At 46.4% G+C, this 23,983-nt stretch overlaps 5 protein-coding genes and 2 long non-coding RNA genes across 21 annotated transcripts; 5 read left to right on the top strand and 2 right to left on the bottom strand.

Annotated features, from left to right (window-relative positions):
- The first annotated feature begins 535 nt into the window (after positions 1 to 535).
- On the top strand, positions 536 to 6,320 carry LOC119133838 (dual specificity protein kinase CLK1-like). 8 transcript variants are annotated; one of them, XM_037270016.1, is made up of 13 exons: positions 536 to 642; positions 2,433 to 2,595; positions 3,477 to 3,557; positions 3,627 to 3,750; positions 3,813 to 3,879; positions 3,985 to 4,098; positions 4,160 to 4,326; positions 4,394 to 4,479; positions 4,554 to 4,683; positions 4,847 to 4,929; positions 5,013 to 5,092; positions 5,167 to 5,257; positions 5,330 to 6,320. In XM_037270016.1, exons 3-13 carry the CDS (start codon positions 3,504 to 3,506, stop codon positions 5,480 to 5,482), a joined length of 1,149 nt encoding a protein of 382 aa, XP_037125911.1. In that variant the 5' UTR covers positions 536 to 642; positions 2,433 to 2,595; positions 3,477 to 3,503; the 3' UTR covers positions 5,483 to 6,320. The 8 variants fall into 8 exon arrangements, 7 of the variants coding, with proteins under 7 accessions (XP_037125911.1, XP_037125910.1, XP_037125907.1 ...); XM_037270015.1 differs by having other exon boundaries at positions 3,458 to 3,557; XM_037270012.1 differs by lacking the exon at positions 536 to 642 and having other exon boundaries at positions 2,049 to 2,439; positions 2,484 to 2,595; positions 3,458 to 3,557.
- A 443-nt stretch (positions 6,321 to 6,763) lies between these two features.
- On the bottom strand, positions 6,764 to 7,224 carry LOC119133848. Its single transcript, XR_005100204.1, has 2 exons — positions 7,134 to 7,224; positions 6,764 to 7,027 (listed from the first exon to the last, which is right to left on the bottom strand). It is a non-coding gene; the product is annotated as an uncharacterized LOC119133848 (long non-coding RNA).
- A 346-nt stretch (positions 7,225 to 7,570) lies between these two features.
- slc25a14 (solute carrier family 25 member 14) lies at positions 7,571 to 11,968 on the top strand. 6 transcript variants are annotated; one of them, XM_037270024.1, is made up of 8 exons: positions 7,571 to 7,688; positions 8,587 to 8,767; positions 9,040 to 9,178; positions 9,304 to 9,398; positions 9,480 to 9,565; positions 9,647 to 9,939; positions 10,033 to 10,246; positions 10,326 to 11,585. In XM_037270024.1, the coding sequence occupies exons 2-8, from the start codon at positions 8,704 to 8,706 to the stop codon at positions 10,365 to 10,367; spliced, it is 933 nt and encodes a 310-aa protein (XP_037125919.1). In that variant the 5' UTR covers positions 7,571 to 7,688; positions 8,587 to 8,703; the 3' UTR covers positions 10,368 to 11,585. The 6 variants fall into 6 exon arrangements, with proteins under 6 accessions (XP_037125919.1, XP_037125918.1, XP_037125916.1 ...); XM_037270023.1 differs by having other exon boundaries at positions 7,586 to 7,722; XM_037270021.1 differs by lacking the exon at positions 7,571 to 7,688 and adding an exon at positions 11,959 to 11,968 and having other exon boundaries at positions 8,166 to 8,767; positions 10,326 to 10,415.
- LOC119133847 lies at positions 11,749 to 14,209 on the bottom strand. The gene is made up of 3 exons (XR_005100203.1): positions 13,897 to 14,209; positions 13,019 to 13,322; positions 11,749 to 12,931 (listed from the first exon to the last, which is right to left on the bottom strand). It is a non-coding gene; the product is annotated as an uncharacterized LOC119133847 (long non-coding RNA).
- btg4 (B-cell translocation gene 4) lies at positions 12,160 to 13,873 on the top strand. Its single transcript, XM_037270032.1, has 4 exons — positions 12,160 to 12,353; positions 12,410 to 12,547; positions 12,680 to 12,938; positions 13,093 to 13,873. The coding sequence occupies exons 1-4, from the start codon at positions 12,181 to 12,183 to the stop codon at positions 13,306 to 13,308; spliced, it is 786 nt and encodes a 261-aa protein (XP_037125927.1). The 5' UTR covers positions 12,160 to 12,180; the 3' UTR covers positions 13,309 to 13,873.
- Positions 14,210 to 14,279: 70 nt separating the features above from the next.
- On the top strand, positions 14,280 to 17,529 carry LOC119133841 (heterogeneous nuclear ribonucleoprotein A/B-like). The gene is made up of 9 exons (XM_037270026.1): positions 14,280 to 14,396; positions 15,449 to 15,629; positions 15,781 to 15,949; positions 16,028 to 16,186; positions 16,354 to 16,485; positions 16,553 to 16,676; positions 16,760 to 16,918; positions 16,998 to 17,082; positions 17,149 to 17,529. The coding sequence occupies exons 2-8, from the start codon at positions 15,469 to 15,471 to the stop codon at positions 17,063 to 17,065; spliced, it is 972 nt and encodes a 323-aa protein (XP_037125921.1). The 5' UTR covers positions 14,280 to 14,396; positions 15,449 to 15,468; the 3' UTR covers positions 17,066 to 17,082; positions 17,149 to 17,529.
- A 3,236-nt stretch (positions 17,530 to 20,765) lies between these two features.
- On the top strand, positions 20,766 to 22,996 carry LOC119133542 (cornifelin homolog B-like). 3 transcript variants are annotated; one of them, XR_005100155.1, is made up of 5 exons: positions 20,766 to 20,903; positions 21,491 to 21,604; positions 21,823 to 21,983; positions 22,113 to 22,472; positions 22,514 to 22,996. XR_005100155.1 is itself a non-coding variant. In XM_037269503.1 (5 exons), exons 3-5 carry the CDS (start codon positions 21,499 to 21,501, stop codon positions 22,242 to 22,244), a joined length of 399 nt encoding a protein of 132 aa, XP_037125398.1. In that variant the 5' UTR covers positions 20,798 to 20,903; positions 20,992 to 21,050; positions 21,491 to 21,498; the 3' UTR covers positions 22,245 to 22,644. The 3 variants fall into 3 exon arrangements, 2 of the variants coding, with proteins under 2 accessions (XP_037125397.1, XP_037125398.1); XM_037269503.1 differs by adding an exon at positions 20,992 to 21,050 and having other exon boundaries at positions 20,798 to 20,903; positions 22,113 to 22,644; XM_037269502.1 differs by having other exon boundaries at positions 22,113 to 22,644.
- Positions 22,997 to 23,983: the final 987 nt, after the last annotated feature.

Raw genomic sequence — 23,983 nt, 5'->3', positions numbered from 1 at the left:
CCTCTTTGTCCTTCAAACGGAATCTTTCAACAAGCATCTTCAACCAGCGGCGGCATCCTCCTCAAAAGTCCTTCAGTGTCTGGCTGCTCCAGTTGAATCCCACGGGAGACAAAAGCCCTTTTGGACTGCTCTGGAGTGACTTTGGAAGCCCATTTCTTGTCTCTTTGCCTTTTGGGGACTTCAAGCGGAAGACACCACAAAAGCAGCAGCATGACTCCGTCTTGGAACTTGTTGTACATTTTTCTCTCTTTTCTTCAATCTAAAGGAGCCGTCTTTGAATGTTCCCTCATTGCAAGTGAATGTCCTGTTCCAACATCTGGCGCTCCTCTTCCCTCACCTCCATCCCGTCCCCCCTTTTTTTTTCCTTTTCTTTTCTCCTTCCTTGCCTGGCTTGTCCCTCTCTTTGTCCAGCTTGTCCTTCCACTATCCTCCCTCCCTCGCTCTCTCTATTTCCCAGCACTACGTGGGGCCCTGTTTTGCCCCCTCCTCATTTACCTCATCAATAACAGTGGTGCTGTGTGTGTGTATGTGTGCCAGTGCATTAGGAAAATTGGTTCTCTGCGACGCAGCGCTCTCTTTGACTCCAGTAATCACAGCAGAGAGAGAGAGATGATCTGGCTCTGATTCTGCTGCTGAGATACGGTCTGCGGCACTCCACACACAAACATGCACACACAGTGTCACCATGATTCACATTGAAGCCAGACAGACTGCTTGTCCCTTATGAACTCACTGTAAAAAGCGCTCTCTCTCTCGCCACTTCAGCTTAATAGATTTGATTCCTTGTGACTTATTGTTCGGATGTTCTAACTACCACGGGTAGGTTGCAAAATGTGTGGGTGGCTACTCTGATAATTGGCAACCTGATAAAAAGTCCCTGGAGACCCATTTTGGCTCTACAGATTGGAGAGGCTGCCACTGAGGACCCTTTCAACCATTTTCTTTTCTGTAGGCCAAACCCAGCTCACATATGTATGTATTGGGTGAGAGAAAAGACTTGAAATCCTGAGCGTATTCGGGCTAAAGAATATCACAGACCTGCCTGATATGATGATACGTGGGAACTCCTGTATCCTTAGTCATATATATTTAAAAAAAAAACAAAGTGGGAGTCATTTTCCGTCGCACAAATCTGGCAGGTATGCAACTATTGGAACAAAAGAACGTGGTTCTTGATGGGAGTCCTGAGGAACCCCACAAGTTGGATTTCCAGCTTGAAAAGAGGGCCAAAGGTCCAAAAGAAAACGGTGGTGAGCAAGAACATGAAAGGCAGCCCCCGACGATCACTGTTGCGCTCCCAAGCAGGCCAATTGATATTAACGGCTGACTGTAGATCTACCTGATCAATGGTCCCCTGGACGTCTAATCCTAGCCAAGAGCTTTAACAGCCGTCTGTCGATACGAGCGGCGCTGACGATCGCCGTGACGACGTCGCGGTAACTCGGCGCGAGCTTTTTGAGGAATGAAATACCGAAGCGCCTCCTCTCGCTAATTGAACGAATCAATCATGCTCGGCATGCAAATGCTAGCTTTTTAAGTGGAATTCAACGATGACTATTTTATGTGATGTTTTGAAATTCCATTTTGGATTTTTAAAGCGATAGCTTTGTTCCTTCTGCATGTTATGTCCTAACTTCCAACAAAGGCTTCCCGCCCACCGCAGGACCATGAGGCAGTTGCTGAAAGCCAATGGTGTTGTTCTGATAATTTTAGCTTGACTTTTTCGTGTTGTTGCTTTGCTCGCTTGACGCTCAAGCTAAAGATAGGCGTTGACTTACTATTTGTCGATTAAGAAACAGGAACATTGCAACGTTGTTTGTTTTTTAAATGTACTGATAAATAGCCATTCACATAGTTGATATTCAACCAACTGTTTTGACTGTACCAATGTTTTAAATTAAGAGTTGACTCTGAAATGAGCCCTGAGGAGCATGGCTTCATCTTAACCCGTTTTTAGTTCAATTAAGCTAAGCTGCGAACCCACCGGAAAGTTAACAATTCAAAAAAATGTCAATATGTAGTATATATGTAGCTACTGGTAGTAGCATGAGCCGTTCAAGTTGTACGAATGGGATTCTAGATTCTTTTCAGTGTTTGTCGTAAATGAGTGACGCATTTTGACATTTTCGACGTGGAACAACACCACTGGAGCCATAACGCCTCGTCAAATGCAGTGTACCTTTACATCACTTCACCGTTATCTGCTAGTAAAATTAGAACGGCCACCATCTGGGTCGCTCGGGGTCAGTGGTTTTTCCGCCCCGTCCGTCGCCCGCCACCTTACGACCCGTGTCTCCTTTCACTGCAGCTGGCTGTGACTTTTACCATCGCTGAGGTGTTTCGAGGGAATGTCCCACGTCTTGGTTTTTTTGGAAGAACATTCTGTTTTATTGCGCTGGTCACGCCATTTCCATACCCCCTCTTTTTGGCAGGCCGCCTACTCACGTTCCACCTTGTGTGTGTGTGTGGGGGGAGACGAGACGACTGGAGTCAAAACAAAGCAGCAGGAGAGCCCAAAGAGCCATCAGATAGAGAGGAGCAGCACACACAACACAACACAACCAGTGGCCTTCATTCAGCGCTTGTCATATTCAGGTGAGAACAAAAACTTTTTGAGGTGGAATGAACGACAGTAATCTTATGATTGCATGGTTTCTTGTAGAATTAGTTTTGACGTGATCAAGTTTAGGATTTACCTGTAGTTACAATTAGAAAATATGATTAGATTACAATGACGAACCTTGCAAAATATTTTTCCCAAAAATTTCAACTGAATGCTATTAACCTTTTGTGGCAGTGACAATATAGTGTCAATATTTGATCATTTAAGCCATAGCAGTCCAATTGTAAAGGATTATTGTAAATAAGATAGGAATTCAAATAACGGAAACACGAGACCCGCGCTCTGCGCGCTACACTCGACGGCCTGCCGGCAGCTTTGAGACCTTCGGGGCTCTTAAGTGAGTGACAACAATGCTGCATGTTGACAAGCGCCGAGCCAGGCCGAGCCAGGCCGAGCCAAGCCAAGCGTCGTCTCCCTCGCCGCCAATTTACAATCGTATGCCCTCCATTGATTTGGGAATCACATGGGTTTTTGGGCGAGAGAGGCGCTGAAGGGGGCCCCCGGCTGCCAATGGCATGTTTGCTATTGGCGGGCTGAGGCCTTGGCCCACATGAGGAAAACCGTAGCGCATTGTCAAGCTGGCTTCAACACCGCTAAAAGCGGTTTTGGAATTTCTGAGTGGCGGCTAAAAGGAAACAGATGACCGTCGCAACATTGGACATGTGATCTGTGGACCGACAGGACCCACCTGAGCCCGTCCAGGTGTCAAGTCTGTCCAAAGAAGGGCGACACCACCCCGAAGCCTTAACGCCATGGGCAGGAAAGAGCAGGACTTGGATTCTTGCTTCGGTATTTCCACACACATCTTTTGCCAGTTGACCATTTGATCTACAGTTTGTCTTCTCTGGTAGAGACTGAGCCAAACTCAGTCCGAGTTGAGATGAAGAGGAGCGCAAGTGACAACCGGCACAGCTCTACGGATCCTCACAACTCTGTATGGAATATTTGAGATTTGAATGGCCAGTAAATGTCCAAAATGGCCTCTTTCGCTGCCTCACCCCAGCCGGAGTCCACCGACCTCCGCAATGACCACCGAGTTCCCAGGAGTCCAGCCGGCGAGAGCGGCGACCGCCATGAAGACCAAGGTCACCTGCTCTACCACGTCGGCCTCGTGATTAAGGAACGCTGTACGTATGTGCTTTTCCCTTCCGATGTCCCTCAGGGATGTTCAACAAATGTCCGTTCCTAGATGAGGTGGTGTCCACGCTGGGAGAGGGAGCCTTCGCAAAAGTGGCCGAGTGTATCGACCGAGACACGTAAGCTGGATGTTCATTTGTAAATTGGATTTCTTGGTTTCTGAAAAGCAGTCCGAGTTCAACGTGCCTGAAAACGATCAGAGGTTCATTCAACCAATGTTTTAGAGACACTCGCGTGGCAGTCAAGATCGTGCGCAACATCCAAAGTTTCCAGCGGGCAGCCAAAAGCGAGATCGCCGTCCTGGAGGAGATCGACACCTTGGACGACGACAACAGATTGTGAGTTGACTCGCAGCTGGTGAGAGAACGCCTGCCATTCCATCGTTGTGTTTCTCGCCAGCGCTTGTGTGCGGATGTTGGACTGGTTTGAGCACCAAGGCCACGTGTGTCTGGTCTTCGAGCTCCTGGGACGCAGTACCTACGAGGTCCTCCGGCAAAACCGGTTCCTGCCGTTCAGCGTGGAGCAGATCCGACACATGGCCTTTCAGATCTTCCAAGCCGTCAGCTGTGAGTACATTTTTTTTCTTTTTTCTTTTGCTCGGCCTCCATTTTCTTTTGTGTTTTTTTTTTCCAGTCCTGCATCGCAATAAGCTGACCCACACTGATCTGAAACCGGAAAACATCTTGTTTGTCTGCTCTGACTACGACAACGAGCGGATGGTAAAGGCTCTCTCCCCCGTGGTTGCCCTCAAGTCCCGAATAAAAGCTGAAGCAAAAACGTTTTGGTGCATCAGAAACTTGACAAGAGGAAGACGAGGAGTCCGGATGTAAAGGTGGTGGACTTTGGCAGCGCCGTTTTCGACCACCAGCATCACCAAACCTTAGTGTCCACGCGCCACTATCGAGCTCCGGAAATCATACTCGGTCGGTATGAACAGCCACAAAAATGGAAGCTCAAATTATATAAAAAAAATAAAAATACTCCTCTATTGTATCGTCCGTACGGTTGGTTCCAAGCGAATGAATGTAAAAAGGAAACCGGTCAGGCTCCTTCCGCCGCTAATATCGATACCATTTTTGTGCTCAGAGTTAGGCTGGAATCAATCTTGTGACGTTTGGAGTTTGGCCTGCGTTCTCATGGAGTACTACTTGGGACACACTCTATTCCCGGTATGAACCAATGGCGAGTGCCACGTGGTTACGAACGCCAGCGCTCTTAAAAAAGGGCTTTCTCTTCCCGTGTGTTGTTCCAGACACATGACAGCAGGGAGCATCTGGCCATGATGGAGAAAATTCTGGGACCCATCCCGCCGCACATGCTGAAACAAACCAGGTACCACAGAAGAGCCTTTTTTTTTTCCGGAGAAAATAGCCGGTCATTTCACTCCTTTCGTCTGACTTGTTTAGAAAGCGACACTACATCCTCAATGAGCGACTGGACTGGGACGAATGCAGCTCCTCGGGCCGATACGTCCGAAAACACTGCAGGCCTCTCAAGGTACGCCGGACACGGAAAGTCGGGCAGAAAGTGCCGCAGGAAGTCCGATGCGGCTCCGGTCTATTTTGGCAGAGCCTGCCGAGGCGCAGCGAGGATGAGCGCCAGCTGTTGGACCTTCTGGCCCGCATGCTGGAGTTGGACGTGAGTCGGCGCATCACCCTGGAGGAGGCGCTGTGGCACCCGTTTTTCCAAGCGGCCAGACTGGAGAAACAAAGGCCAAGCTAACCCTACACTACACTACACTACAGTACAGTACAGCACAGTACAGTACAGTTAATGCTTACTATTTGGTTAAGGGACCCAGACCAGATGCAAATACAGTAGCAACGTCAAATTGTCCAAAAGAGACAATTGGATGCTGAAGACGTCTGGTCACCATCATAACAAAATAAATATGTTGTGGATACAGTGCTTTATGTTATGTCTGACATAAAATAGGTCGCTTTGCAAATGTCATTTTGCAAACTCAATGATGGAATGGAAATACATTCCGCTTTGCAAGTTCAGACGTCTTAAGACCTGCCTTGGCTGATTAGATGACCAACTTTTCACCTACTCAGCTGGGTCCGAGGTTTCCATGATTGTCATTATTCAGAAAGAAAAAAAAACGTTAGCAGAGGCTATTCACGTCGAGTAAAGATTGGGGAAAAAACGAGTCAAGTGACTTTTGACTGCCTCGTTGGTGGTGGTGTCATTTCGTTTATCAGCTTTACATGACTTGGACTAAAGGCTTCACAGCAACCCGAGAGCTTTTTAGCGACCTGCCACCCCGACCTCCCCTTTGCCCAAAACACATAAATAGCCCCCCGCCCGCCACATCTGACACAATGCATCAATGCTATCCAAGCGCCACTGGACCTTTCAGGACCTTTTGGAAAGCGCCACCTCAGCACTTCTTGTGGCTGGCGGGCCACGGGCACAAGGTTAGGGTTCCGCTTTGGGTTCTGTTTACACCTCCAGACAACACCTTTTTTTCCCGACATCCCTTTTGTAACCAAGCAGGAGCTTTTCTTGAGGAGGAATTGGTAAGCAGAGGGTGTTGCAGTGCTGTGTGTGTGTGTGTGTGTGTGTGTGTGTGTGTGTGTGTGTGTGTGTGTGTGTGTGTGTGATGACCGTTTGTTGCGAAAATGATGAAATGTAAAAACAACAACTACTAGATTTTGGTAGATATGTAAAGTAAATGTAACAGGAAGAACTACTGGTCTACTACAGTATATTAACAAAATCTAATGAATAAAAGTGATGGAATCTAATGTTTCAAATCAAAGTAAACTAATGACATACTTGTATTAAAATATGTTAATAGAAATGAAAGCAAAAACTACCAACACGAATCCATATTTTTGGATTACAATAAAGACAAATTCAATACAACTCAAAATGAAGCAAAGCTACTCACCTTTTGACAGTCATGGAATAGGAATGAAGTGACATGGGTACTTTTATGGCTATTGCTGGATATAATGAGTATGAAACACTCCTATTAAAAGAAGTTCTTTTTTTTATGCGATGCACTTCAATGCTCCCATTTCACTGACGAGCTCGACGTTGTGCGTTTGCCGTTGTCGGTATTCGCTTGAGTTGCAGACTGAAGATGTCCTTGAAGAGCCCTCTCGTGGCCGGGCTGGTGTACTGCCTTCAGCGTGCGGCCAAGGTTTTCTGCCGTCAACACAAACGCCACAGCGGAACTTCGGCCGGACCCCGGTGAGACTTTTAGGGGCATCTCACTCGAACCTCGCATTCTATTTATTTATTTATTTATTTATTTATCTATTTATTTTAAATCTATTTTAATAGATTCAGATGGGTATTTTTAATTAGTAGTACCACCCACCCACCCCCAATAATTAGCAGTCCATTTCTTGAAGACGCTCACACTGTTCCATTTCTCCCATGTCGCCATAGCAACCTGATGGCGCTTTTCCAGCAGCTTTCCAAGAGGATCACCCATCTGCTGCGGAACGCTCTGTGAATGACCACAGCAGAAAATGTAGAAAGGTGATGAAATGGGGGAAAGAACCGCTTTCTGCTGCTGTGTAATCCTTTGGCCATGTTGTTGAAAATGGTTGTCATTATTTGAATACTATTAAACTCAGTCGATTGTTTGGTTTCTCTGTCGGCCTTATTTAAGATATGTGTTGGATTAAAACGTACAAATTGACTTGACCTCGTACAATAACCACCCCAGTTGTTTTTCAACTTCAAATTCCAACGCAAAACACCAATATTCTCATGAGCAATATTCACCAAGAGTGTCATGGCCTTGCACCCGATTTACTTTGAAAGTGTAAACCGGAAACCCAAGATGTGTCCCTTCCGTCAGCTTAACAGAGCTTATTTGGAGACTAGCCAAGCGCGACAGCTAACAAGTTTCTTTTTCGCTTTTTCGAAGTCAAATGCTTGAGTCTTGAATCATGGGAAAGCGAGCAACGTAGGAGTTGGTCGATTTTATTGACTCTCTTCAGGTATGTCAACACAATACATTTGTATCGGGAAGTATTTGGAAGCCATCCAACAGGCTGGTAATCTCCACCAAGTGTTAGCCGACGAGAGCTAACTCACGACGACGGCGCTCGATGTGAATTTCTCTAATTATACTGTCAAATTTCAACCATAAGTAAGAAATGTTCATGGTCAAATTCTTCTGTACTCGGCAGGGTTTGTGACTTCATAAAGAAGTCCCATTCGTGTTCCAATCGACAATGGTTCAGAAAGGTTCGATTTGGACCAATAGAATCGCGGAGCGTTTGACGGGCAACCAATGAGAGTTGTTCTCTTCTTTCTTGTCGGCCGGCTTCGTGTCTGGCTTGTCTATGTATATTGAATTACGTTATTTGCAATAAGGTGACGATTTCCTGGCCTTGTCAGTTTTGTGACTCAAGAAAGAAATGAGTTGTCGGTGTTGGCGTTCGACGTGCATTCGCCAAGTTCGCCCTCCTCCAATAGACTGGCGTAAACATTTGCTTGACATGGTGGACAGCCAATCGGAGTGATGCAGCCGATGTTTCCCGGTTGTCGAATATCGGCGGAATTCATTCAACCATTTCGGTGGCTCGATTAAAAACAAAAATCCAAATGAATTCCAGTTCTTTTCCACTGTCGTTCAATGAGGCTCGTTCTCCTCCAGTAGAATTGTGCAGGCGTTTGATTGACATAGCTGACAGCTAATGGCAGCAGCGACGCGTCCGTCGTGACGACGCCCCGTGTCAGTTTCCGGCCGCAGTGTGCTTCTTTCGGGTGCGGGTGCTGGTGCTGATGCTGATGAGGGAGACCCCGCCGATCTCGGTCGCATCATGTTTTTTGCCGTGCTTGTTCGCCTGCTGTCACAGCGCTGTTGCGTGGACCTGTGCCTGGCCGGCTTGCTGTTGTTCCTGAGCGGGCTGCAGCAAGCAGAGGCAGCCGCCGCCGCAGGGGCCGCCGCCGCCGCCGGAGCCCCCACAGTGGAGATGGCCAACCTGAACTGGAAGCCGTTTATCTACGGTGGGATGGCCTCGATCGTCGCCGAATTTAGTAGGTGATTGTCTTTTCGATGGAATGAAAGACGTTTTGGATGGCACACCGGTCGGTCGAATGCAAAAGCAGTGCCATCAATTCTTAGTTTTGAGAAGAATAAAAGGCCCATTTCAAAATCAGATGTGTTTTCATTTCATAATGTGGAGTTGATAGTTTTTGTGCATGTAACCAATTCAACGGTTTATTTGGCTTCACTTCAATGGACACGGTATGGTTCCTTGAACCGCTTCATTTTCACCTCATTGCTCGTCATGCATTTGTATTTGTAGGCACGTTCCCCATCGATCTGACAAAGACCCGGCTCCAGGTGCAGGGTCAGTCCCAGTACACGGAGGTGCGCTACAGAGGCATGTTCCACGCCCTGTTCAGGATCGGGAAGGAGGAGGGCGTCCGGGCGCTTTACTCAGGGTAAAGGACTTCTCCGTTGAGTCCATGCCGAAAGCTCATCACGGGGCGTGTTCGAACAACACCCGAGAACTTTTTGAAATGGCCCGATATGTTAATATTGCAAGCAAAAATGTCTTCCGTTGCAGCATCTCACCTGCCCTGTTGAGGCAAGCGTCTTACGGGACCATCAAGATCGGAACCTATAACTCGCTGAAGAGGCTTTTTGTCAGTCACCCAGAGGGTCAGCGAGCGGCGCAAGACATTGTACTCTTTGCTTGTCTTTTTCCATTTTTTCAAAGTGTCCATGTTTGTTTGGTGACAGACGAGACCATGGTCATCAACGTCTTCTGCGGAGTGGTCGCCGGCGTCCTGTCGTCCTCGCTGGCCAATCCCACAGACGTGCTCAAGGTGACCGACCGTTTGTCGAGCGACGGACAAAATCTTTGACGAAAGAATGGATTCGGAACATTTGCCATTGTTTGATTGTAGATCCGAATGCAAGCGCAGGGCAGTTTGCTGCAAGGCAGCATGATGTCCAACTTCATCAACATCTACCAGACGGAAGGCACCAGAGGCCTCTGGCGAGTGAGTGAGCGGGTGGGAAAGCCGTTGAAACAATTTGCCCGCTTCCATTTACACGTCGGCGGCGCTCCTCAGGGCGTCATTCCCACGGCGCAGAGGGCCGCCATCGTCGTCGGCGTTGAACTCCCCGTCTACGACATCACAAAGAAGCACCTCCTCCGATCCGGCGTCATGGGCGACACCATTTTGACACACTTCATGTAAGTCGTCGCAGTGCAGCAGTGGGAAGTTAATCATAAGAACTCATTCAATTGAACTGGAGGGGATTCAGCTTTCTTGTTTTTTGGCCGCAGCTCCAGTTTCACGTGCGGCCTGGCAGGGGCGCTGGCCTCCAACCCCGTGGACGTGGTGCGCACACGCATGATGAACCAGCGCGTGCTGTCGGGGGCGCCCATGTACAAAGGCACGCTGGACGGCGTGATGCAGACGTGGAGGAACGAGGGCTTCTTTGCGCTCTACAAAGGATTCTGGCCTAACTGGCTGCGGCTGGGCCCTTGGAACATCATCGTATCCTTTGCGCGCGCGCGCAGGACAAAACCAAATGGCTTTTGTCACTTGTGCTTGTTTTCCTTCACCTCCAGCTCAGTTCTTCATCACCTTCGAGCAGCTGAAGAAGCTCCCGTTGTAAGCGAGGAAGGCCAGTCGGAAGGCCACCCACCGATCGGTCGGTCGGCCTGTTGGGGAGACGCAGAAGAAGGAGAAGTACCGGGCGGCTTTGCACTCTCCTCTACCAGCATCGGCCGACCTCCCCGCACACTCATCCGTCACCTCGTGTATTTTTGTTTTCTTCTTTAGTTTGCTCTTTCTTCACGGTTGATTGATTGATTGTGTTTTCGCCACAGTCATAAGCACTGAGACCAGGCAGCTACGTTTTAGCAGGAGACTGAGTTAGAACCTGGTTACTGCCGCACGCACACCAGGTGAGTTTGAACCTCCATTTTTCTTCCAAGGTGTTTTGCTCATCCGGTAGTCAAGTGACGCGCATCTGCGAGCCTTGAAATGTCCTTCTGTTACAAGAACTCCATCGCAAGGTGCCACACTTGTATGTTGTTGGCCGGAGATTCTAGAGGCGCAAAAAGCCTGACGTCAATCTGAGCCAAAGCCTTTTCTGTGGCACTGACACACACACACACACACACACGCGTATATAGACTGATGCGGTTCACAGCTCGAAAGGAAGGCCAAAAGTGCCAAAAGTTGTTTTGCCTGCATCTCATCTACACTATGGCTGTGACTCGCTCGTGCAGTGCAGACGTTGGGACGCATTTGTAGTACCAAAACATCCGAAATTCCTCACATTTCATTGAATGATTTCACTTTGTCTTACCCAAACATGTGTATTGTCAGAGTGCAGCTGCTTATTTAATGTGTTTTGTTTGATGCTTATTTATTTTGGCGAGTTGCTTGACACTTGTATTTATTCCTCTTGTCGGATCACATGTCAATCAAGGCTGCTTCTTTTTTTTCCTTTTCTTTCCACACAATTCCAACACAGTGAACACTCCTCACGTTTGTGAGCAGTTTGGCGCGTCACGTCATCATCGCCAGTCATTCATTCCCTTCTACTTGCCTTTTGTTGCATTGAATAAGAGTACTGAAATATACTTGGGAGGTCCTCAAATGGATTTTATAAAGGCCACACTTAATTTATGAATATTGCAACAGAGAGCGAGCACTTCTTTGTTGGTGTTGGTTTTTCTTTAGTGCTTGTCGAATCGGAGGGATTTTATTTTTGGGTGGAAGTTTTGAATGCGGGTTTGTTGTTTCTCATCTGTTGTGAGTCATTTCATGGCTTCAATCCATGTACTGTACACTCCAAATAATAATTAAAAAAATTCAGTCGTATCTATTTTTTCTTCTATGCATTTGTTTTGCAGTTTTAAATTAAAAATACCAGTGCGACAAAAAACAACCGCAGTGGACTGATCTTGTCACCGTGTATATCCGTAGGCCTCGCGTATACCGCCGCCAAGTGGCCATAAAGGTATCTGTAGTCTTAATCATTGCCATTAAAATGCCTCAAATTGTATTGAATTCATTTGAAAAAACTTCCAATCCATTTTTCCATTGCCAATAAAATGCTTCAAATCGTATTGGATTTTTTGGAAAAAACTTCCAATCCATTTTTCATTGGTATTGTCAAATTGGAAATGTCCCATTTGTTTTGAACCAATCAGATGACTTTCTCCGCCTACTCCAATTAAGTGAAGCGTCAACAGGTGTCGGTCGACTTGATCCTCATCCCCACTCTGGACAGCAGTTGACTTCTTAACTTAGGGCAAGAAAGCTGACATTTCTGCGGAGCTCCAACAGCAAATATGTTTCTGTTTCTCTCCTTGACTTTTACTTGACTAGTAGGAGCACCCTACACGTTTTTAGCTGGTTTTAGCAGAGAGTCAGTCTTGTCCTTTCAGGTGCTTTGATTTGAACCCACGCTCGCTATGAAGGAGGAAATTGCCGCCAGCGTGTTCTTCATGGGCCGCCTGGTCAAGCGCTACGGATGCCTGGACAAGGACGGCCGCGAGCGCTTTGCCGCCGCGCTCACGTCGGCCTTGTTTGAGAGCTACAAGAACCACTGGCACCCGGACGTGCCCGCCAAGGGCCAGGCCTACAGGTACGCTTGGAAATGTCATTTCAAAGTTATTTGTATCAGCCCTTTTTGTTTTGCAGGTGCCTGCGGATGAACTGCTTACAACTACAGGATCCGGTGCTTCAGAAGGTGTGCGAGAGAAGCGGCGTGCGCTACGAGGACCTGGGCCTACCTCGGGAGCTCACCGTGTGGGTCGACCCCGGCGAGGTCTCGTGCAGGTAGGCGGCCGGCCATTTGACATCCACCGAGCCTGAAGTTTGTTATGACTGATGGCTTGATAATTGATTGACTGAGCTCTGCTTGAAATTGTTTCTTTGTGACCTGCTTTTAACCGGAGACATCTGTGGCAGGTACGGCGAACACAGCGCCCCCTTCTCCATCTCAGTTGTGGACGGCAGTCGACACGCCCGTGGCCAGTTTTCCCGGCGAGTCCACGACGCGGTGGAGCGCGCCAGCCTGGAAGTGCCCTCGGAGAGTTCTTCGGATGAGGACGGCGGCGGGGAGGAGGAGGAAGAAGAGCGCCGTGGCGGCGGCGGCGGCAGCCCCTCTGCTCTCCTTGCCGAACCCAAAAGCATCCCGACTGTTAACAACCCCAATAGCGTCTACCGGGTAAGTCAGCACATGTAAAGACTACTTCCATGCGATCATAAAAGAATTTCCTGGAAATACTAATAAGGGAGTATTTGTACCTTGGGACTTTCCAGTCTGGAAGAAATCCTGGAATATGAATTTGGGTGTTTTTGTCTACTTCTTCCTCTCTCAGTTCAGCGAGTTTGCTCCCGGCGCCCCCCGGACGTGGCTCACCTACCCTAGGAGGAAGCCGTTGGGCGGGGACGCCTTCCCGCCAATCGTCCCACTTCCTCCTCTCTCACCGCAGCAGCTGGCGGGCTCCAAAGGTTTCTATTCCGACCGGACCTTGTTCACCTTCACCGGGCCCCGCGTGGATAAGTACCACTGGGTCAGCAAGTCCCGCTCCTAAAACTTTCCGTATCCCTGGAGAAGAAAAGAATTTCCCCAAAAAAGTCAAAGGACTGTTTATGTATCTTTAAAGCAGAATTTTCCATTTGTGCAAATGAGGTTTTTTTTCCGGTGTTGATTTTTTTTAACCGTCTTGACACACAAGTGCTTTTTAACTAATTCTAACTGTAAATGTATTTTTAATCTCCAGTAACTGAATAAAGTAACACAATTGTGAAAAATAAAAGGCGCCCATTTCAAAATGTTGACCTTTCTTTTCTTCCATTTTTATGTGCAAACAATGTCATGTCATGTTTGCACTGTATGAATAGCAAAGAACTTCTCCTAGATTCATTTGTCTGAAAAGAAGCTAAAGTAAAGACCTTGTTTCTAGATGGTGGGAGATGACTGGCTTTTAGGAGTGCTTCCATCAAGTTTAAAATCGTGCCATATTTTCAACAACTTTGTACGATTGCAAGAGTTGATCCTCGAATTCCATCTGGTCTTTCCGGCATTGTATTTCTGGTCCTGTATGTGTTGTAGATGTTGTCTTCTGAATCCAATAAATACTTTTCAGAAGTAAACAACGGTGCTTTTGCAATTGTGCCACCGGTTGCAATTGGACGCAGTTACTGGGGTTGCAAGAGGCGAAGCTACCAAGTAAGCTTTGGGAACTAGTTGATCCTTTGAATTGCTCCAAATCCATCCGCGCTGTTTTATGGTCGTTGTCACACATGGAACTAGTTTGGCATACTACTACCAGACAGAACCGCAACAAGTAACTCGATCAGCTACTATGGAATGCTAACGGCTTTCTACGCACACGCGCACACTACAGGACATGGCAAATAGGCAAATTGGCAATCCTACAGGAAGGCCATTCTGTCGCCGCCTTGACGTCACAGGTCCACGGCTGCCGTCAGGCCAATGGAGCGGCGCCCTTATTCGCGCGCGCCATTCTTCTGCCCAATCGGGAGCCTCGTTATTGGAACGCGCAGTGGAGCTTGGTCACATCCGGTTGTATATAAAGAGCCACGAGTTAGCGGCGAATTTGGAGTGTCCATTTTGAGCTGAGATCCGGCGTCTCCCTCGTTTCCCCCCTTTCTTAAAGTAAGACAATTGCGTATTTGTGTGTGTTTAAGGGCTTGGTCGTAACAGTCGGAGCCCGTATGCCGCTATTCGCGTTCTGGTCTACCCTCCGATTTCAGCTGAATTGTGCATTTTTTGGAGCGGTAAGACAATGCTATCGGCTAGCTAGGCTAACAGTGGCGCTATACATCCAAGCTCATGTTGCGTATGGCGAATGAATGGTTAGCACGGCTGCCTGCCTGCCTGCCTGCCTGCCGCCGAGAATTTCCACTTGAATTGCACATCTCGATCGTCGTTGTTGTGACTTAACTTGATTCCCGTGCGACGTATGTCATGTGTAGTCTTACTTACGGGGGTCGAATGCTAGCCGGGGCCTTGCTACTTTCCCCGAGCGCGGTTCGTTGCCCTCCGTCCGACTAGCCGTCTTATTGTTGCCAAACATTTGTTGCTTGGTGGATGGAAAACACGCTCGTCCGACTTTCTTTGACAAAACCTCCATTGCAATTCCAAATCCAATGCAGGTCCGGCAGCAAAAGGAAATGATTGTGCATGTTTCTGTCTGTGTGGAAAGCAAGCGTGCGTGCGTGCGTTTGTTTGAATGGGAAGCGCCCCCCACTGTTATTCATTCAAGTCAGTTAGGGCTCAACTTTAAAGCACGCTTTATAATCTTTGAAGTCCTTCCAACGCGAGAAAGTTCAAATATGCTTCATCTTAGAATTCGTCGCTCATTATAAAATGGTTCAACCTTGATTTCAAACCTTGGGGGTGGGTTCCATTATTTGGAAGGAATGTTCGTTAAAATACTTGCAAATGTTGACATTTAGCCTCCTAGTTATTCTTGTATGCGATGAATTTAAAAACCTGCACTATTCTCCATCCATCTCCTTTGGTTGCTGACCCGCCCGCCGCCACAGACATGCTTCTTTTGAGTACGACTAAAATCTTGACTCAAAACAATGAAATGATCATTTCTAACTCATCTTGGCACAACGGCCTTAAGAGTAAATGGCTTGAATGGGGCCCCGTTCGACTAAAAAAAATCTGGTTCTGCACCGCCCCAAATCTCATATCAGGTTAGCAATCCACCCTCACGATGGCCGACTCTGACATTCTGCTCATGGAGACTTCAGAGCAGAACGGCAACGAGGGCGACGAGGACCAGAACGACGCCGCCGAAGCCGAGTTTATGGCTGACGATGACAGCCAGGCAGACGGCGGCAAAATTGACGCCAGCAAAGGCGAAGAGGATGCCGGGTGAATGTCCATTTGTCTTACTTCATTTTTTTTTTTTGCAAAAAATGGGAAAGCTGCATTCTTTTTTTTTTCTTCAGCATTTTCTTGTCATGTATTTTTCCATGTGCAAATCCTGAATAAGATTAGCAAGCGTTGCTCCTCTCTTCTCCAGCAAAATGTTTGTGGGTGGCCTGAGCTGGGAGACCAACAAGAAAGACCTCAAGGACTATTTCAGCAAGTTTGGCGAGGTGTCGGACTGCACCATCAAAATCGACACGGCCAGCGGGCGCTCCCGCGGCTTTGGCTTTGTGCTCTTCAAGGACCCGGCCAGCGTGGACAAGGTGGGGAGCGCGAGCAGAAATGTAAGGCGCCCAACTCGCCGCTGACCGACGGCCCGTCCGACCGGGTGTGCTTTGCAGGTGCTGGAGCAGAGCCAGCACAAACTGGACGGCCGCCAGATCGACCCCAAGCGGGCCCTGGCCATGAAGAAGGAGGCCGTCAAGAAGATCTTTGTGGGCGGCTTGAATCCAGAAGCCACTGAGGAGAGCATAAGGGCGCACTTTGGGGCCTTTGGAGAGGTGAGGCGTGTGGACTTTTTTTTTTTTTTTTTTTTAATGCAATTCAAGAACGGATTGGCCAGGAAATTGTCACTTTCCATTTAACCGATTTTTTTGTTGATGAAATGGTATTGCAACAACTGACGTTTGAAAATTCAGACCCGAGCTTGCGTGTTGGCATCTTTCAGATCGAAACCATTGAGCTCCCCCTGGACCCCAAGTCGAAGAAGAGGAGGGGCTTCATCTTTATCACGTACAAAGATGAAGCCAGCGTCAAGAAGTGCTTGGAAAAGAAGTTCCACAACATCGAGGGCGGCAGGGTCAGTCGCTTTGTCGGCCAAGACTGTCAAGCACGTGGGTGTTTGAACGTTCCGCTTGCCTCGACAGTGTGAGTTGAAGATCGCCCAACCCAAGGAAGTGTACCAGCAGCAACAGCAGCAGCAATACGGCGGAGGACGTGGCGGCGGCGGCGGCGGCTACGGTGGCCGAGGGGGCCGAGGAGGACGCGGAGGTGGGTCATATGAAGCAGCCAGCCAGCCAGCCAAACAAACAAAAGTGCTAGCACAAAGTGCTTGATGGTGGGTGACTTTGCAGGCCAGAGCCAGGGCTGGAACCAGGGCGGCTATGGAAGCTACTATCAGCAGGGATACGGCGGTCAAGGCTACGGCGGCCAAGGCTACGGCAGCTACGGCGGCTACGGGGGCTACGACTACCCCTCCGGAGGCTACTACGGATATCCCGGATACGACTACAGTACGTACGGCCCAATTGCTCCCAATCCTACTTGACGCGTCCACAAACATTTTGCGTGCGTGCGTGCGGTCGCCGACAGGCCAGGGCAGCGCCAGTTACGGCAAGGCTCCTCGACGGGGCCACCAGAGCACCTACAAGCCATACTGATGCGCGCAACGCGGCAGGTACGTCATCCGCTGTCCTCTGGAACGCGGCTAACCCACTTACGGGCTTGTTCTTTTGCTCCTCAGAATCCAGCAAGAAACAAACCAACGCGGCGGCGGCGGTGGCGACTCCTTTTATGACAGAAGACCATTTGTACAGAAAACATCAGAAATGAAACTTTTCCATGTTTTTTTTTTTTTTTTTTTTTTTTTTTTTAAATTGTATGCTTTCATTTTTTAGGTTTTACTTTTCCCTTCAGTGTTTTTTTTTTTCTTCCAGTTTTTTTTGTCCCTCCCCCCCCAACATTTCCATTGAAAGGAAGTGTAATTTGACTGTACTTTTTGGTACCTGTTTTGATTCTAATGTATTGCTAAGGGTATTTTACATGTCAGCTAGCTTTACAGGTTGGGCGTCTTGGCACTGTAAAGGAGCTTTTTTGACAAATAAAAAACAAAACCAAATTGTAACCTGGTGTCCTTTTTCACTTCTTTCTAAAAAGAAATGATCATTGTAAAAGCCTTGATGTGGAGCAGTTGCTGGTGGTGTAGGGTGACACTTGGATGACCTACTCATTTTAACCCTGCACTAAGTGGGTCATAAACGACCCATATTAGAATCACTGTATTTTTAATGCTGTCATTTTGGTAGAGTCATTCACTTATTAGGTATTATATCCAGGACCACACAACAATGATTTGATGTTTGAAATATCTTTATTTTAGTGATGGGTCCGTGAGGCGTCGTGTGTCGTCCCGCCACATTGGCAAACTGTATTGACACTGTGTCGCTGACTGCTGACACCCGCTGGACATTAAAAATACTACAGGCATCGTAGTTGACAGACTCAACTGACACTGATTTGATGACCTAGTATATACATTAATTCATTGAAGTAATTATAAAGTTAACATTTTCAATTATATATTATATTGTAAAAGAATATCTATATTTAAATTTAAAATATATTTTATTTCTTTGTTACACTCAATCAATAAGAGGATGCTTGTGCACTGGGATTTGTGTTTTACAATTTTTTATAAAACAAGTTTTTCCAATGTCTTAAAAGTAAGCCTGTTGCGTTTTTTGGACGCAGATGTGATGACATCTGCTGTGATCTATTACTATTCGCTTGTGAGCTGCTCCATAAAGCCATGCCGTATGAGCGCCTCTTCCATAGGGTATAGTGGTTAGTGCTCCGGGCTCTCACCCCAGCGATCCGGGTTCGAATCTCAGTGCCACTAACACTATTTTATCATAGAAAATTTGCAACACAGTTGCTCGTGTGCTGGCCCATATAACCATACACTTCCTTCGAGCTCGTGTTAGAGCTAGGGTTAAGTTTAAAGTTAGAGCAAGGGTTAGGGTTAGAGTTAGGGTTTTGTATCACAACACATGGTGTACACGAACACCTAGCAAAGTACAATTTAAAATGACACTTTCGAAGTACCCAAAGTTAAACTTACAAAAGAAAACCCGTAACAAATAAAACTTACACAAGAAGAGCCCTAACGTGGCACTTGACAGCTGTCAGTGTCAAATGCAAAATGTAAACAAGGACCATGTGAAAATCGGGTCAATCTCCGGTTAGAATATCTTATTTTTTTCCATTTTGCGCGTGCTTTTATTATGCAATTAACCCTTTATTTATTTATTTATTTTCTAACCTCGGGTAGTGTGCCTATTGAAGTGTCCATGAGGACACATATTGTCATATAAAGCAGTTAACCAAATGTCTGATTTTTATGTTTTAATTGGCCAATATAAGGCCAAAACAAGGAATAAAACACCAGACAAGTTTTAACATAAATGTTTATTAAAAAAACGTTTTGATTGGCGAATCTAAATACAAGGGTTCGGGTTAGTGAGCGAATCACTTCCTAAAGTGATTCGTTCTTTTTTCAGTTCATATGACTTCAACCAGTAGGTGTCGGTAATGCGCATTGAAGCTGGTGCCACCTCGCCGTAAAACAAAACGAAGAAGAAAATGACGTAACTAATCACTTTAGGAAGTGATTCGTTCACTCTCGTTCACTGAAAAGAGTCGTTCTTTTGAACCCATCGTTCACTCACAAGCCAACACTAGAACAGAGCTTTGGCGCGCTTCCTTGACAGACTGTCCTGCTGCTGCTCGTTCGGTCACGTGACTTTTTTAAAGCGATACGCGCAAGGACCAACACGCCCTGTGAGCTCAACACGTGCGCCGACGCATCGGTGTCGCCTGACCCATCACTATTTTATTTTGAAAAAGACCTAATGACCTAGAACAGTCATAGGAAAATGTGAACATTCATTGTGCGTGTGTGAAAAAGATAACATCTTTTTATTAGGACGATATTTTGAAAATACAACCTCACTGGGTCCTTTTTGACACATCTAAGGGTTAATTGGGTGTGCACCTAAAACAGGCTGGATTAACCATGTATCTTGCAATGATGTATATTTAACATCATTCCTGAATACTTCTTGGCATTTGTTTGGTATAAAAAGCTATTTCTAAAATGACTTTTGTCGTCATTTATCAACCTTTTTCAATATTGAAATACACATTTATATGTGAGACAGCGTACCGTACCTGGTTGTAAATAACACGCAACATGATTGGAGACAAATAATAGAAAACGCTGGAAAATGATTTCTGAACGAGCACAGCATAGCCAATCGTGTGTGTGTGTGTGTGTGTGTGTGTGTGTGTGTGAATGAGCCCAAGCTAAGACAGGGGCGCCACGTGCGCCGACTACATCTCATCGATGGGCGCCAATTGAGGCGTTTTGAAGCGTCTGCATCGTCTCCGTACGGTCCTCGCAGTTACGCCAGTGACGCTGTGGGGATGCTGTCTGACCTCTTGGGCCTTTCTGTCCCCCGTGCGTAGGTCCAGGTGGTAGGTTCCGCGCAGAAGCCGGGCTGCCGTCAGGATAGGGTCAGTGGCCCCCCTGTGCTCCTCCGGGGGGAATCCGACCCGCTCGCTTTCCGTGCCGGCGCTGCCCTCCATCTTGGCCTGCAGACAAAAAGGCAAGTTGGAAGCATTTACTGTACATATCAATGAGACTGAGAATAGTGACGGACGGGAGCATGGATTTGGACCTAATGTTCAGTGGGAGATGCACGTCTCTTCTTCTGCGTTGGAAAGCTTTGTCACTTGACTTATCTTTTGACTCCTCCCTCCATCCCTCTGGCTCTCCGCACCTTTGACCCAGATGAGGATCCACCGGCCCAAAACCGCCTCGTGGACAAACCTGCTGACCCGAGAAAGCAAATAAAGGAACGACGTGGACCGAGAGGTTACAGCTTATCAACCCAATGGACATGACTTTTTCCAGTTTACACAGACTAATCGTGACATAATTGGCGTTATGATCCAGAAAAGCGTGCAACGTATTACTAACCTGATGCACCTATTTCAAATGTTTTTCTTTCTTTCTTTCTTTCTTTCTTTCTTTCTTTCTTTCTTTCTTTCTTTCTTTCTTTCTTTCTTTCTTTCTTTTACCAACTGCACTAAATCATTTTAGTGCCAAATTTTCAGACAAAATTCACTACACAGTTTTTGCACCAAGTCCAGTAACTTTACAAAAACAGTCTAAGGCACAATGAACTACATGGTTGTTTAGAAATTCCCCAAATATTTTCTTGTACAGAAATATTCCAAAAAATTGAGATTCTTTCAGACACAAAAATTGCCATCGAAAGTTGTCACACCCTTTTTCCGAAGCACACCATTCATTACTAGGTGCTCGGCAACAGGCCCGGCAGGTCAGTCCGGCTGCTTCTCTCAGCTTTTATTCCTTGAGCTGCTTGCACTCTGACAAGACGTTGGCTTTTCTTCCCTGACGCGTCCCATACTCAGGTAACACAACGCTCGCTTGTATTTTATTGATGTTGTATATGTTGGATTTCACAAACTCACCTTTTTCAAACTTCATCTGTTGGAATAGAAGCACATCAGGCAGGCCGGATTGAAGAAAAAAAAAAAAAAATGACATTCCTCTGCTTTGTGAGGCTTTTTGTGTGATAGAAATGTGGGCAAATGTTCTTTTTTTTCTTGTCAAATTCAATCTTTAACGTGATATTTTTCGAATTCATGATGTCTTTTTTTTAAAGAAAAAAGATATAAGAACTAAAAAAATCTGAAACGAAATGTCAACAGAAAAAAAAAAAAAAAAAAAAAAAAAAGACTGCTTGCTTTAGTAGTTTCAGAATGTGTTGATGATAAACAAAAATGGTTTCTCTTTTTTGTCTAGATTCTAGCTAGCAATCCTACTTTTATATCTAACAAGTTTCTCTCAACCATATCCAATCCAAAATAGTGCCCCGGTTTCTTCTCCCATTGTGTTTCTCTTCACACCCAAGTAGATATTGTTACCCATTGCCATTGCAAATGTCACGGGCTCATTTTGTCATGTGTCATCATCTCACGTGTTGCCCATCATCCAGAAGCTGACATGACGTCCAAGATGGTTTTCAAGCAGCCGCAGCCTGTTATGGTTCACCAAGAATCCAACGAGTGGGGCAGCCGCATCTGCGACTGCTGCAACGACGTACCCATGTGTAGGAGACCGATTCTTTTCTTTTTTTCTTGTCATTGCTTTTGACAATGTACAGTGATGTCCGGGGCTGGACTGGCACAACAATACAAATGATATCAGTCCTGGCACATGGCATGGGCCCAATGGCCACTCCAGCCCCGATGACGTCCTTGTCACGTGGACTATGTGTTTGTTTGTTTGTTTGTTTGTTTGTGTGTTGTGTTGCTGGCTGCAAGGAAGGCTGCTGCGGGTGCTGGTGCTTACCTTGCTTCGCATGCATGACGGCCAAGAAGTACGGCGAGTGCCTCTGCCTCCCCCTGGTGGACTATCTGGTCAGCCCGATAGTGCCTCCTGTCACCATGTCCACCAGGGTGTCCATGCGCCAGTTGTACGGCATACGGGTAAGACGGCGTCAGCACACATAGGCAACCTTTTGTTTGCAAAAATCATCTTTTCTTTTCTTTTCTTTTCTTTTCTTTTCTTTTCTTTTCTTTTCTTTTCTTTTCTTTTCTTTTCTTTTCTTTTGTCAGGGCTCCATGTTCAACGATTGCGTGTGCGCCACTTTCTGCACGGCGTGCGTTTGGTGCCAGATGGCGCGCGAGATGAAGGCGCGGGCCATCGATATCGTGCTGGTGAACAAGCACAGCAAGACGCTGGCCTAACAACAGCGCCCCCTTACGGAAAGAAAAGTTTGTGCACTGATTGATTGATTTCCCTTTTTGCTTGAGACACTTTTAAATACACTACTGTATTTTTAAACATTTCATTGCTACATTTCTTTCTTCAGAAAGGATTTATGGCATTTAAATGTGTTTCGATGGGGAACATTGATTTTTTTTCCATGATGTCACTCGTTTGGCCACGCCCCTTCATGATTTCACTCTAACCCTAACAAAGAATGAATCCTAACACGCTTCACTGTTCTTTTTAGAAAAGTATGGTTCTCTAACCAAAGCACCATCTGCGTACGGACGCGTTGGTCCACTTGCTAAATATTTACTAGATTAAAAAAAAGAAATCAGATGAAATCGACAAACTAAAATGTTCTTTTTGAGCGATGCATTATGGGCTATTTTCCTTTTAGAGCAGCATAGCCACAAAGTGATTCCTAACACGGCCAGTGAGTCACATCCATTTGATTTGAGTGATTGAGCAACCAATGACCAATGAATGAATGAATGAACGAATGAACGAAGGAACGAAGGAACGAATGAATGAACGAATGAATGACACTCTCTCACTAACATCTTCATGCACAACTGATGTCCTTTTGTAAATGGATTTTCATGAATGAATCCCAGACAGTCTGTTTTCATTTGATTATTACCCAAATGTTTAATGGGTACTTTTATGTTATGTTTATGTTGCCTCTAAATATTTATCATTGTATAATTATTATTACACATCATATAAAAGCAAGTGTCCTCGCCTTATTTTGTTTTCTTTCAAATCTTGCCCAAAAGTCAGAAGGACTGGCAAGATAAGATTTGGTTTTCTTTTTTCTACTTCTATTGGATATGGTCAGAAAGTGGGAGTAGTTTGCCAAACGTTAACAAGATCTGCATCGTTTTAAACCAGCCGCCTCTAATGAATGGTTTCAGCCCACATGTGTCGTTTGTTGTTTTAATGGGATTACAATGACAGTTGGCCTTTGCCAGGATGAATGCGACCCACCTTAATGGGGTGCCAGTGAAAGGGGCGTGTCCGGGCCAGCTCGTAAAGGCGGCAGGAATGTTCGCTGCTGGCTGGCTGGCTGGCTGGCTGGCTGGCTGGCTGGCTGCCCTCTTTGTTGTGTTGGCGGCGGTACAAGGCTTCTGTTGCAACTCCCTAAAAGGCCCACAAAAACTGATTTAATATCTGTGACTTTGACACACACACACACACACACACACACACACACACACACACACACACACACAAGCAACTTATCCCGCCTACAACAGCCACTTGATCACTCCCATTCTTGGAGAAAATAGACCGCGTGCTTGTCTCATTTCCTCCATCTTGGGTGATTGACCCCTCCCCCCCGCCCGGAGATGAGTCTGTTTGAAAGTTACTAAACCACTAGCGTAACTAAGTTTGCACAATTCATCGAGTTAAATCGTGCACATTTTCAGTGGTCTGCCAACCGCTAGGGGGCGACACACACCAGTTTCATTAAGCTACGCAGGAGATGTTTAACAAAATAATCATGGATCTATTCAGTTAGTCCTTGGCAAATCGGAAAAAGTTGGATTGTGAAAGCAATTCTTTATCATTTTCTCTAAATTGAGATTCGCTTGAAAGAGAATTGTTTTTGCTTATTTGATGAACCATTGTAATTAAGTGTTGTCATTCCAATATTGAGCAAAAATAATCACTCCTGTCTAACTGGCCACTTGTCAGATTTCACCTGACACCA

This window comes from Syngnathus acus, chromosome 14 (assembly GCF_901709675.1).
Source record: "Syngnathus acus chromosome 14, fSynAcu1.2, whole genome shotgun sequence".
NCBI classification, from domain to species: domain Eukaryota; kingdom Metazoa; phylum Chordata; class Actinopteri; order Syngnathiformes; family Syngnathidae; genus Syngnathus; species Syngnathus acus.
Note: the sequence above shows the minus strand (reverse complement) of the source record. Positions and strands in the feature narration are given on the sequence as shown.